This window comes from Dichotomopilus funicola, assembly GCF_033296635.1.
Source record: "Dichotomopilus funicola strain CBS 141.50 unplaced genomic scaffold C8A04scaffold_31, whole genome shotgun sequence".
NCBI lineage: Eukaryota > Fungi > Ascomycota > Sordariomycetes > Sordariales > Chaetomiaceae > Dichotomopilus > Dichotomopilus funicola.
This window is the reverse complement of record NW_026944052.1, coordinates 349,944-363,565: the sequence shown is the minus strand read 5'-3', so window position 1 is coordinate 363,565 and position 13,622 is coordinate 349,944. Positions and strand designations below refer to the sequence as shown.

General features: G+C 54.8%; 3 protein-coding genes across 3 annotated transcripts; 2 read left to right on the top strand and 1 right to left on the bottom strand.

The window, feature by feature from the left end:
• Window positions 1-746: 746 nt before the first annotated feature.
• C8A04DRAFT_28701 (Longin-like domain-containing protein) lies at window positions 747-1,367 on the bottom strand (the record flags this gene model as incomplete). Its single annotated transcript, XM_062780748.1, has 3 exons — window positions 747-850; window positions 927-1,247; window positions 1,331-1,367. The coding sequence occupies 3 exons, from the start codon at window positions 1,365-1,367 to the stop codon at window positions 747-749; spliced, it is 462 nt and encodes a 153-aa protein (XP_062637079.1).
• A 1,172-nt stretch (window positions 1,368-2,539) lies between these two features.
• On the top strand, window positions 2,540-5,398 carry C8A04DRAFT_28700 (kinase-like domain-containing protein; the record flags this gene model as incomplete). The annotated part of the gene is made up of 7 exons (XM_062780747.1): window positions 2,540-2,727; window positions 2,784-2,865; window positions 2,942-3,091; window positions 3,155-3,548; window positions 3,608-4,020; window positions 4,077-4,214; window positions 4,286-5,398. 7 exons carry the CDS (start codon window positions 2,540-2,542, stop codon window positions 5,396-5,398), a joined length of 2,478 nt encoding a protein of 825 aa, XP_062637078.1.
• A 6,679-nt stretch (window positions 5,399-12,077) lies between these two features.
• On the top strand, window positions 12,078-13,622 carry C8A04DRAFT_28699 (kinase domain-containing protein; the record flags this gene model as incomplete). The annotated part of the gene is made up of 2 exons (XM_062780746.1): window positions 12,078-13,412; window positions 13,491-13,622. 2 exons carry the CDS (start codon window positions 12,078-12,080, stop codon window positions 13,620-13,622), a joined length of 1,467 nt encoding a protein of 488 aa, XP_062637077.1.

Genomic DNA, 13,622 nt, shown 5'->3' with positions numbered 1-13,622 from the left:
TGGCTCCGTGTATGACTATCTTGTCCGTTCTTGTGGTGTTTTTTGTCTTTATCCACCCCCTATGTTTTCGGACTTGGTCTGTTTGTTTACCCCCCTGGCTTAGGAGGACGGCTCGTGGGAAAGTAGGAAAGAGAACAGGGTTGCTTTTGCCTTATTTGACGATACCTAGATCAGACGGGGAATGAAAATAGCAAGATTTTGAGAGAGTGTTTTTTCCACGTTGACAGTTGGCACTTTATTTCAAGGGTGGTCGGTAATGAGAGGGTTTAGTACGTAGATGTGAACCACATGCTTGTAATCCGTAATGTGCATTTCAGAAACCACGTTACAATTCCGCGTTGACCTAATTTCTCTTGTGGTAAGTTATTTGGGTATCTCTGTATCCTTGAAATCTTCGTCGCCTTCTTTTGTTTTCAATATTCCTCCATGGCTGCCAATGGGTCAGGCTTTCTGGAGCGCCCATAGATAATCAGCTATCGTGTAAGCCACCACCGCCCATGGTCGACACCTTGTTTCCAACGCTGCGAGCAACCACACTATACGCTTCCGTCAGGACACAGTGCCCGGAAGGTTATAGCAAAGCCATCCTTTAGCGTGTCTGTCCTAGGCCGAGGAGCGTGTCCCACAAACAGCAGCAGTTGCGACCGAGGGTTTGGTTCATATCTCTCATGCAAACCGCATACCTGCCCTTGACCCTGGAGAAGCACGTTTCCCCTTGAGCTTTCGTATTGCGTCTCGCATACCTCTCACATCAGTCCTCGGACAAACTGGTCAAGTCCTAGCTCAAATAGCTCGTTCTTCACACCGGCACCAGCCTTGTGCTCGACCGGCGAGAGAGGATTCTTGACCACTGGTAACCAACCAATGTTAGCTTTCTGCCTCTCAACTCCACCCCCATCATCAATGTCCTAAGCCGAGAAACGTACCATATTCCACCCACAAGTTGATATATATCTGATGCAGCACATTCCGCATGCTCAACGTCGCCGTGTCCGTCAACATGACCAGACGCAGACTGCTGGCCGTCTCGTAGAAATGCAGCTTGTAGTGTGCGGTGCGGTACGATACGAAGGCGTCATCATCGCCCCCGAGCTTGCGCACCATGTTACGTAGCGAGAAGACGGTACCGAAGATGAGCTTGGCGTCGTCGGCTGTTGATGCCCGGAGCTGGTGTGACGCGCCGGTGGCCTGAGGATCATGCGCTGTGGCGGTGGTTGGAAGCCAGGTCTTGGAGTAGATGCATTCCGCTAGAGAGAGGGTGCATGGTCGTGGTTAGTCTTGGCTTTTTTGGTGGGTTTTGTTTTTGGATTCGGGGGGAAGGGAGACGCACTATGCCGGTCGAAGATGTAGAATGAATAGACGACCATGATGGCGGGTTAGGTCGGGGGGAGGTTCCCCCCTGGCGCGGAACGACTTTGCAACTGGCGACGACGTGTTTGAACGAAACAGCGAGATGGACGGCAGGCCGGCAAGACGGCAAGATACGGGGAAGGATGGGGGCGTGCGATGTTGTCGCCAAGGAGATTGGCAGTCGGGCTTGTTGAGGGACCGCTCGGCGCGTCGTCGGGTTTCTTCAAATCGGAGCGGCGTCGCGATAGATGCCCTGATTAACCTCCGGACCACGGGATGGAGGTTACGGTAACGTTTGCGGGAGCTGTTGCTGGCAGCTGATTGATCAGTGGTGCGAGGTGTGTTGCCGAACCCCTGTTTTCGGGTTTCTGCGCTAGTGTACGGGTGTTTCCACCCAATAAGGTCCGTGCGCTATCCCTATGAGGCTCTGAGTCTGCGGGGTCGCGAGTGCTGTAGTGGGGTACCTCTGCTGTTAGAGGGGTGTGACCGAACCCTCGACGGGACGCTCCATGCCCGGCAGGCGCCTGCTGAATGTCGGGTATCGGATAACCCAACACGCTGGAAAAAGTTAAAACGCAGCAGGCGGGTCAAATCGCTCGATAGGTACCGGCCTAGATCTTGAACTGATGCAGCCCGGTCTACGTGGTTCTTTGGGTACATAATTACTTTACTTGACACTCCTCTTTCGCTCATTTCTTGGTAAAAGGCCCCTGAAACCCGACCCCAACACGCCGGTGCAGTGGTGTTACTTCGTACCCTACAGAATTTCCTCTTGGCCTCTCGTTTGGTGGCCACTCCGCGGCCACCGCTGCGTTCTAAGTTTAGCAGCGCTGCAGATTCGATCGAAGATCGTGCCTAACGGAAAGACTCCGACCTTCTCTTGAAGACGCGGATCGAACAAAATTCATTTTTTGAATCTATCATCCACCACCCACCCCCTCGTTCCCAGCCACACGCCAAACGCCACCACCTCGGGGTTGCTGAATTCTCGGTATCGCAAGACCGCTAGCTCTGTCAACTCCGAGACGTCTTGGATATCAAAAGCCCGGACTCGTTGTACCAGTGAACCACCCCCGCGCCATGGTAGAGTCTTGGAAGACGGATATATGTGTTTGAAGACCCCTGCCGTTTTCTCATCCCGACTTTCACCTCCAGTCTTATCTGCGCAGTGATCTGGATCAAATCTATCATGGCGGAACCGAACGATTCTCGGATTCGAGAGACTACCGTGACTCTGCCTCCACGCCCACGGCCGGCCGGCGACAGTGAAACGACTCCCGCGATCCATACCGCCATGCCCGCGGGCGTGCTCTCACCAGGGATTCAGGTTGAACTATATGGCGATCACCATGACAGGCCGTCTCCAATTCATCCCCGGTGGGTTCAGTTCCCTCCACACCTGAGGCTTGACAAGGCTAACAATATCCTCTCAGCTCGGCGCCAGCAACTGTGCAAAGTTTCTCAAGCCCCATGAGACACCATAAAAGGACCCCTTCGGCTCACCGCGAGATCAAGGTATGTTATAGCTACGGAGAACTCCTCCCCCTGAATACAATACAAAGCAAGCACACACTTACCTCAACCCTTCTAGGAAACCCTTAACGCGCGATCTGAATACACCAATGAAGACGCCGAGGGCCGCTCGCATCACCACCTCAACCAGTACGTTATCAAAGACGAGATTGGCCGGGGCTCCTACGGCGCAGTCTACTTGGCCAACGACCAGTTCGGTACTGAATACGTGAGTTCTTACCTCCTTTTCTGGGCAACTTAGAGGACTACCCACTCACTCACCTTCTTCCAGGCTGTCAAAGCGTTCTCCAAAACTCGCCTCCGAAAGCGTGCCCAGTCCGATGTACTCCGCCGCGGCCCACGACAAATTGGGCGCTTCCACCGGGCTGGTTTTGGCGCCCCTGATGCCCCCGTTGCGGGCTTCACGGCCCAGCAAGCTAAGGAGGCGAAAGATGCCCTTTTTCTGATCCGCGCCGAAATCGCCATCATGAAGAAGTTGAATCACCCCAACCTCGTCCAGTTGATCGAAGTTTTGGACGACCCCGATGACGACACCTTATACATGGTGCTCGAGATGTGTAAGAAAGGGGTCGTCATGAAGGTAGGCCTCAGTGAGGCTGCAACGCCCTATGAAGAGGAGCAATGCAGGCACTGGTTCCGAGATCTTATCCTCGGTATTGAGTATTGTAAGTCCTTTCTCACGGACTCGCATTATTCGCACTGGAAATGCTCACGCCCACCGCAGTGCACTCTCAGGGGGTTGTCCACCGTGACATCAAGCCTGAAAATCTTTTGCTCACCGAGGACGACGTCCTGAAAATCGTCGATTTTGGCGTGTCTGAGATGTTTGAGAAACCTGGTCAGATGCGGACCGCCAAATCGGCAGGCTCGCCGGCTTTTCTCCCGCCCGAACTGTGTATGGCCAAGCATGGGGACATCTCGGGCAAGGCAGCCGATATTTGGTCCATGGGGGTGTCCCTGTACTGTCTTCGTTACGGCAGAATCCCTTTCAATCGGGACGGTGTGCTCGAGATGTATGAGGCCATTAAAACGGAGACGCCTAAGCTGCCCCCAGACGAAAACCCGGATTTTGTTGATTTGATGGGGAAAATGCTTGAGAAGGACCCCGAGAAGAGGATAGAAATGGCCGACCTGAGGGTAAGTGTTTTCGAATCCCAAGCTGTCCATTATACAAACCACTCACCTCGCCCTAGGAACATCCATGGGTGACGAAACAAGGGACGGACCCCCTTCTCAGCACTGAAGAGAACTGCTGTGACCCGCTCACCTCACCCAACTCTCTTGAACTCAACCACGCCTTCACTCGCAAGATGAGCCACCTCATCTGTGTGGTATGTTCTTTTCCGGGCTCTCGATCGCACACGCCCCGCCATCCCACGTTTTTGACTAACGACTTCGTTAGATGAAAGCCATCCACAAGTTCAAGAGCCTCCTTGCCCCACGCCAAGTCCGCAAACCCCCAAACACCCTCCACCCAAACAGTATCACTCTCACTCCTCCGTCTTCTCCGCCTGGCGAGAAAGCGCGGCCCGAACCAGCCATCTCCAACGCAGACCTCGCTGCCCAACTGCTCCGCCAGCGTCGAGAATTCCACGCCAAAGGCGGTAAAGCCAGCTTCGATCTGCTGCTCGGCCAGCCTCTAACCGCCTCGCCATCCCTGATCTCAACCGGCTTCACGTCAGCCACCGCGACCGCGACCGCGACCACGGCCACCGGCACCAGTACAGCATCTCCACAGTTACCATCGGCCAATCATGACAGTAGCCAGATCCAAGCCAACGAACAACACCCAGCAACGGGCGCTCCAGCGCATCCACCTCCGCACCTAGGCATCGGAACAGGCGGCATTGATGACTTCCCCAGTCCCAACGGCGCCCCACACCCCTCATCAGCCAAAGACAATAACACCACCAACAACAACAACACCACTACTAACAGCAGCGAGGACGCAGCCACCTACGTCGTCTCCGACTCCCCCACAGTCGTCGACTTCAACGTCTACGACCGCGCCTTCGAAGCCGAGGTCGAACGCATCAAGCGATCGACAAGCCGGCGGGGTAGGGGGGGTAGAGGGTTCCCTCAAAGAGGCGCCGCCTCATCGGTACCTGTGCCAGGGCGGGGGCCTGGGCAAGGCCGGGATCATGATAGCCAGTGTGATGGCGCCGGCAATGCGGGGCCGGAGGAAACGGAGGAGGAGGTTGGGGCGGGCGTGATTTACCAGACGAAATTTAGTGAACGCGGTAGAGGTAGTAAGTACGGCGGCGGCGGCGGCAGCACGGGGAACGTGGGTCGCCCGTGGGGTCTTGGTCTCGGCGGTAGTCTCGGTGGTGGTTTCGGTGGACGAGAAGGGGTAGGAAGGGGGCCGGGGCCGAGGAATGGTCTCGGGATGGGCCTGGCGGAACTTGTTGCCAAGGCTGTGGCTGCTAATGCTGAGGGAAATAAGCAGGAGAGTGGGAGTGGGAATATCGCGGAGGAGGTTAAGAATGACGGCGATGTTGACATGGAAATTCAGTAGAGTATGGGGGGGGGGGGTATTACAAGTTAGGTAATGGACCGAACATGCCAAGGATGAAGAGAGGCGGGCTATGGAATGAGACATGAGAATCAGGATATGGAGTACACTACACAATCCGTGTACTTCGTATGGGGTCCAACAAATGTCGTGATGGTGGTTTCATGGGTAGGTCGGATGAAGAGAAGTAAGAATTCTCGGGTAAACCCGGAAGTGGGCAAAGTGTCAACTGTCAAATGACAGAACTTGGAGCGTGAGATATGACGAAAGAGATCATCCCAAAGGCTGCAGCGAAGCATTCAGGGTCTCTCTCAAGTGGGAGAAAGGAGGTGTTGATCTTTCCTAGCCTCTTACATCTCTCTCTGTTGTCGCATTCCCCCCCTCCCCCGCATTTTAGTCTGTGGTTAGCGTGACTTTTGACCAAGATTTTTTAAGGTTTGCTCAAGCCGAAATGCCGCATTCCGGAATGGAATTCCTACCGAATACACTAGTGTAGACGAGGGAGGGCTTCCCTGCTTCCCTTCTTTTTTTTCTTTTTTTTTTTAAAAAAAAAGGAGAAGTCATTTTTAATGGCCACTGAGACTTGTTCCGAGGTTAGGTGATCTGAATTACACTAGACTCTGCGCTATGTCGATATCGTTAGCCCGATATGGACAACTCCGGACGGCGTACACTACATTGCAACCCCAGCCTTCAATCAAGTATACCATGGTGGTCGGCGTGGGGGGATCTGAGAAGAGGTTCCGCCACCCTACGGATACACTACAGTAGCTCTATTCCCGCCTCGTTTCTTCCCCTGAGGAAGCAAGCCACTCATGCCGCTCTCTTTTTTGGGATTGCGGTTCGGTAAGCAACGGATCAGATAAAGAAAAGAAGGCGCCATGTCTGCACTGTTGCAATGGACCCTGCCCCCACCATATCTATCTCATTGTTCCCTGGACGCTTTACCGCGCACTTGGCGTCTCGTTTGAACGAGCATCAGGGGGGTTATCTAGAGGCTACTGAATGGTGTTTATGGGGAGGGTTTTCCGTCGAATCCGAGTGGACGGACAAGAAAAGCTCTGGGTGTCTCTCGAGAACCCATATCTTCTCGGTGCCCGGTGTGCTTTTCAACTCCCTCTACTAATTAGCTCGAGTTGGAGGTTTCAACACGGAGCCACTTAAACCAAGACCAGTATCAGCCCCACCATCCAATTGACATCAGTTGATAATACCTGATATTACCGAGCCTCGCTATGGCCAAAAAAAGCGGCAGACCAAGTCCCTGGATAACTTACTTTGCTACAAAAGTGAAAAAAGACAAAATGAAGAAACCAAAAAAAAGTGAAAGAAGACAAAAAAGAATAAATCTAGAGAGTGACAAAAGACAAAAAAGAGTAAATCAATCAAGATTTACCATGATTTGATCGAATGTTAATGGATTGGACTTGAGCTGTCTGTTCGCTTTTTTTGGCCACAGCGAACGAGCCGAGCCGCTGGAAATCTTTCCGCCGCACCTGAAAGGGGTTTTACTGCAGTGTAAGCGTCTTATTGCAGGCTTATATTTCCCCACTGATCCCGGATATGGAGGTTGCGATTTCACATCATTGACCAAGCAACTGATTAACTGACCAACTGTCTGGCCCACTCCTCGGGATGTCGGCATGTCTCACTTCGGGAGTGAGGCAAGAGGTTGTGAAACAGCCATCTTCCGCATCTTGCGGTGTACACGCCTCCCAAAATATCAACAATGTCTTGAATATTCCCGAGCCCAGGCCCTCTTAGCTGAGACAGTCGACGAGTGAACACTTAGGGATCTAGAAGCCGGGTCGAGACTCTCTTGGATGAGACAACTCGGGAATATTCTTGGAGGCTCGGAGAGTGAAGATACAGTAAAAGGCCTAAAATTGGAGGAAGCTGGTTGCACGGTAGGGGGACGCGAGTGACAGAAGACCTTTTCGTGTGTATCACCAGGCGTTGAAGGGTCTAGCCGCTCGGCCCAAAGGTATATCTCAAGACGGGGTTTAACAACATGGAATAATACCGCCGCTCGGCAATGCCGCCCCCGACTCATTCTTCAACCGAAAAGTCTCGGCGAACGAGGAAGGGGAGAAAGTGAATGAGAGCCAAAACCCCATCGACTCGGTGTGCCTGCCCCTTCACCTGGCGGCCGCCACAGTCTTGGCAAAAGCTTATCTGGGGTGGAAAAGAATCGATGAGAACCACAAAAAAAAAGAAAACAACTCAGGGCCAGCAAGTAGAAGCAAGGTCTATGCAAGGCCCCATAGCCGGAAGTCTGATGTGTTTTCCGCGGCCGCAAGCCAAGGCTGAAACAAGCCTGTGGCGTCACCCCGCGCGCGGTTCAATATCGGAGACATGGCGAATGTGCGACAGTGAGGTACACAGTCCCTTCGGCGGAGGGGAGGATCTGCATCAATTATCACGAGCGACGTCGTCGAGTTTGAACGTGTGCTTCGACCACGTGTGAGCAATATTCCGCACCTCACCTCGTTCCCGAAAAGCAGGGTTTAAGACAAGGATTTGAGGCTCCTGCGGCCTCATTTGGGCCGGCGCATGTGTAGTCCGGAGTTTGTCTGCACGTCTGGCGACCGTCTACACCGGCCATCTCTTTCCCAAAGTTGGGGTTTGACCGAGGACTGCCAGTTGTCAACTTGTCATTGCGGGCATGCGGCTCGGGCCACATCCTCGATCATGTCAATATCCGAACCGGACTGGTGGGCATCGCCGCGCCTGGTTTCGGGCGTTTGCAGACAGCGGCCAAAGCTGCGGTGAAACGGCCTGGTGTGGTCATTTAGCGGCCGCCCCTGCTAGGCCCAGGTATGTGGTGACTCGGCCGAGGGGAAAAAAACAGGGCGGAGGACTCTGCCCAGGACCGCACGACGTGACGGTTGGCGGTCGCGACGGGAGGACGGCACCAGTATGGTGGAAACTGGCGGCGTCAACACGGCTGACAAGACACGGCCAAGCCGGAGCGAGAGAACTTTCTCAGTAACCACATCGGATATCAACAGGCGGCGGCGGTGACAAGCGGGACATGTTCCAAGGACTGCATATGTATGCGCTTTCGCGTTGTTGAGCTCTTGGCGGTCCTGGCATGTTCTCGCTGGTGTGTTGGAAGTTAGCCAATGGAGGAGTAGGCGGGTGAGATTGTGCGGTGCTGCAGCGACAATCGCCGAATGGAATCCATGTGTGTCCCCATCTGCGCCTGCGTCTGCGCCGAGTGGTGTGGCATGAAACGAGAATCAAGTCAAGTTGTCAACCCGATAGGAGCAACAAACCATGGGGAAAACAAGCAGTCAGGAAAATGCCTCATAGCAAAACCAACGGCTGATCCTGAACTCCAAGAGTGGCGGCGGGTTGCTGCACGACACTCGTCGACCTGCGCTTGTCCAAATGTGCAGTCCCAGCTACCAGCAGCCCAGAGGGCTTTGACCATTTGGGCTAAGAGAGCCATGGGAGCCGTAGTTATTTTGCAGATTGCGTCTGCAATGCACTCTGCAACAAGGATGCTTGGTACGAAGGGACGGGGAGGGAGCAGGAGAGCGGTGTTGGATTGTTGTGAGCGGGGTGGATTTCTTGGCCAATTGCAAGCCAATGGAAGCAGAATTAGTGAAGCAACCCTCCTTCAGCAGTTGTGTGAGAAGCTCCGGCTCACTGCACCAACCCAGCTGGTAGTTTCGGCGGTCAGCTCGTGATACGGTTGCGGTTCGGGAGCGTAAAATGGTTGGGTTCTTGACACAGCGCCCTGTTCCGTGTGATGCTGGTAAAAGGAGACTTCAAACCGATTGTTAAAGGACAGGAAACAGTTTCACGACGTTGGGTTCTCACAGCCCTTGGATCCTAACACCGGAAGCCGACGGGCAGCTTCGGACTCTTCGCCGGTCCAAACACGGGCTGGCTGGCCGTGCCCCGGGAGGCCGCCAACGCCGTGACCGGGGAGAAATCGCACGATGGGGCCGGTGGAAACAAAGCCTCCAGCGAACGGCCGCAGTGGGGACAAAACGGGGGTAATCTGCAAACGAACGCTGGCCTGCCAAGACAAGGCTAGTACAGAGTACATGCAATGTCGTGCTGCTGTCGTGGCTTCTGCCCAGAGCGTTTCGCTCTGTTGTTGTTTTCTAGTTTCCCGTTTGTAGAATCGAAGAGGTCGAGGTGCCGACTATCCTGGCATTCCTCCTCGCAACCATTCCGAATGGAATAAACGTCTATTGTGGGATACAGTGGCGGCCAATCCAGCGCGTGCGAGAACTCATGGGCTGCCGAGCCGACAAAGAAACGGAAGAAACAAAGGGCGAAGCCGACAATAGCAGCGAAGAAGGTTTTCGATGGAATTTTGCCAACGGTGACGTTGGTGGGTGGGAAGTTGTGCGACATTCCGAGGAGCAAGCAACTCGAATGAGGAAACGCGCGGTGTCTCGGAAAGGCAACCGCCAAGTTGTGCCGAGGCCAAAACCAGCTGGCTGGGGCTCCGGCAGCTGGCAGTGAGACAACTGAGACAGCAAAAGAAGGAACCCCCAGAGCCTCAGGCCCTAACCTTACCCTGAGACCTTGGGCCGTTTCGCCCTGGGCCTGCGTGCGCAAACCCGTGAGGTTCCGAGCTCCCTTGACCACAGCCGGGCTGGTAATGGAATAGTCTCTGGTTCACTTTCTTTCGGTGTATTTTGCTGGCTCCTTTGAACAACAAAACCGAAGGGTCGTCGACAGGGGCACAATCATGCTGCAGCAACACACTGCAGCAAGATCGGGGGTTGGGAGAACCCGCATACTGGATCCATCTGATGGGCGTGGATGACATGCAACCTCGAGACATATTTGTCAGTTCCCGATTCCGTATGATGCATGTGGTGCTCCGGTTAGGCGGTACATACATTACACCCATGAATATTACATAAACCCCAGCCACGGTCTGCGCTTCCATCTTGCAGCGTCTCAACCTGTCACCTGTCTCAACGCTCGAATCTTCGTGAAAGGGCCCGCCGTAGCGAGAAGAAACCCGGCCTCCGCGCCCGCAGTCGTATCAGGAACCACAACCCGGCTCGCCTGGGAAGTGGTTCTCTGCAGATCGGCCGCCTCCATCCCATTACCTAACCCTCGCAATTCCTTTGGGGGTTGCGTACCTGCTATTGTTAATGACCATCCATCCATCCATTTGTGCCATTCCGCTTTCCGCCACTCACGGGCCCTCTTTGTGGTTCCCTGTTTGGTACTCTGGTACATGAACCCTGAGCCCTCGACTCCCCTCCCGAGGTCGTTGTGCTGACGTCTCCTAGGCCCTTTGGGCCTATTCAGCCCTGTTTCCCCCGCCCCCCCCAAACCTCAACACGGTACATACGGGCACCTCAGCCCAGGTTCACACTTGAGGCCGTCCCAGCAGGTTAGTCCACTCAGAACCGTGCGGGCTTGTCTGTTTGTGGCCGCGGGGGCGGTCCTGCCCGGGCTGCCCTGGCTTGCCCGGGCCAACGGTTGCGCCCGTTTTCCGACTTGCCAAGTGCTTGCTCTTTCCCTTCTTAAGTTGTGTTGTTTGTACCGACGCTTTCCACCTAGCGTTTTCTTCGCGCTTGGGGTGCACAGCCAAGTCACACACAAAAACGGGCACGCGGCAGTGCTGCAAGAGAGCCCTGTGCTCTGGTCAAACAAACACTGGGGCTCCCCACCGCCATCTCCGTCATTCTTTCCCTCTACGATCAGCAGACGTTTTTTCGCCTCTAACTGAGTCGCCCCGTGCCGTGGCCTAGCACTTTCCTCGGCAACAAGATTTCTTTTCTCACAACCTGATACTACCGTAAACGGCAATCAGCCACCAATTCCTGCGATCGGCACCTACAGGGCCTCCACTGCCTTAGCTTGCCAATACACACCAGTCCTTCTGTAATCCATTTTATCAACAAAAGGGCCCGCTCGCGATACAAGTACCTCTGTAATCGACACTCGGACATCATCCCATTCCCTCTTCACTTTTGCACCATGTCGAGACGCCGCCTGACTACGCAGAATTCCGCTCTCGGCTGCCGCTACTAGCAGCTGCAGGATCCGCCCGCTCGCCTCCCCAGGTAGAGTGTAAGAGAAAAATAAATAATTATACAACAAAAAGAAAGACAGAGGAGAAGACGAATAGAAATCGAGATCTCGAACCGGACCAAATTTTGGAAAGGGAGGAACAATATCCATCCGCCTTCCCAATCCCCCAAGCTCCACTCCCCTCCACCCCACTTGGCTCACCCTCCAAGCGTCTGGATTTTTCTCCCACCTTTAAGTCGAGCCCTTTTTCCGGCCGATTTTTCCTCCTCTTTTTTTCTCCCCTTTTTTCTTTAAACAGAGACCTAAGGATCTCTTCAACACCGGACAACAGCCGTTTTGTGATCGGTTCAGGCAACACCCCGGGCTTTTGCCCACTTTCCAAGGCGTTCCTCGCCGCCAAGCTCGCTGTTGCTTGCATAAGCGCAGTGACTTAAACCACCCACGGCTCGCTTGCCTCGCCTCGCCTGCGCTGCACGGCTCAACCGCAGTGACCCAACCCTTGCATCATCGACATTTCCGAACCATCAGCCCTCTGCACCACCGCGAAAGCCGCTCCTGGATTCCGAATTTGCCAAACCGCCTCTTCGTCGCACTCCCTTCCTTCTCTCCGAGGCCGTTCCGATCCTACCAGCCTCTAGCCCCTATAATTGTAGCTTCGCCCGCCATGACGTCCTCCGCGCAGTCCATGGTATCGACCTCCCCGCGGCCGTCGCCGCGGGCCTCACCACACTCGTCGCAGCCCCCGTCGATCCGATCCGTTGAGGCCCCCACTAAATCGCCCAAGTTGAACGGCCAGAACGGCATCCCGCCTATTCCCGGTGGTGTAGCCGAAGCGCTGCAAAAACCACCTAGCGAGAAGGGCTCTATGAAGGACCGACTGACTCGCATGTTCTCGACAAAAGAAGCTGCCCACCGCGCCGTGGCAGCCGACGCCAACGGCACCTCGGCGGTCAAGAAAGGATCTCAAGATGTGACTCCGGCCACGGCCTCCCCACCACCCGTCAAGCCGGTCACCGCTAAGGAGCCGCCGGGACGTTTTGTCCTCAACCTGGAGGCTCAGGGCGGCCACGAGCATCATCTCAAATCGAGCCGTCGCCAGGAAAAGCTCGTGGACCTGATCAAGAACTTCCTCGGTAGGAAGCCAGAACAAGCGCCTGAGCACGACCTTTCGCTTGTATCGAATTGGGTCGACAATCTGAGGAAGGAGAAGGATGCGACTTTGCCAGACAAGAAAATGGCCTCCAATCCGTCGGCGACGTTGGTTGAGAAGTATGGCAAGTGCCAGGAGATCGTCGGACGCGGCGCTTTCGGCATTGTGAGGATATCACACAAGAAGTTGGAAAACGGCTTGGGCGAGAAGCTATATGCAGTCAAGGAGTTTCGCCGGCGGCCTGAAGAGACGGAGAAGCGGTACAGCAAACGCCTGACGGCCGAGTTCTGCATCTCGTCGTCGCTCCGACACCCCAACGTCATCCACACGCTCGACCTTCTCAAGGATTCCAAGGGCGACTACTGTGAGGTGATGGAATTTTGCGCGGGTGGTGACCTATACACGCTTGTCCTCTCGGCCACCAAACTCGAAGTCCAAGAAGCCGACTGCTTTTTCAAGCAGATGATGCGTGGAGTAGAGTACATGCACGAGATGGGTGTCGCGCATCGCGACCTGAAACCCGAGAACCTGCTCTTGACCACGCATGGCGCGCTCAAGATCACCGACTTCGGCAACGGCGAGTGCTTCCGTATGGCTTGGGAGAACGACGCCCACATGGTGTCCGGTCTATGCGGCTCGGCTCCGTACATTGCCCCCGAAGAGTATACCGCCAAGGAATTCGATGCCCGTGCAGTTGATGTGTGGGCATGTGGTGTAATTTACATGGCGATGCGGACGGGTCGCCACCTATGGCGAGTCGCGCGAAAGGACGAAGACGAGTTTTATAAGCGGTATCTCGATGGTCGTCGAGATGAGGAGGGCTACGCGCCGATCGAGGCGTTGCATCGGGTAAGTTGTCTCGGACACGGCATAAGCGAAGAGATCGGCTGCCGATCCGTAACGATGATATTGACTCACGACTCTCAGGCTCGTTGCAGGAATGTCATTTACTCCATTCTGGACCCCAACCCGTCTCGAAGAATTACTGCATCGCAGGTTCTCAAGTCCGAGTGGGGCCGCGAGATACAACTTTGCAAAGCTGGCGAAGAGGGCCTCTAA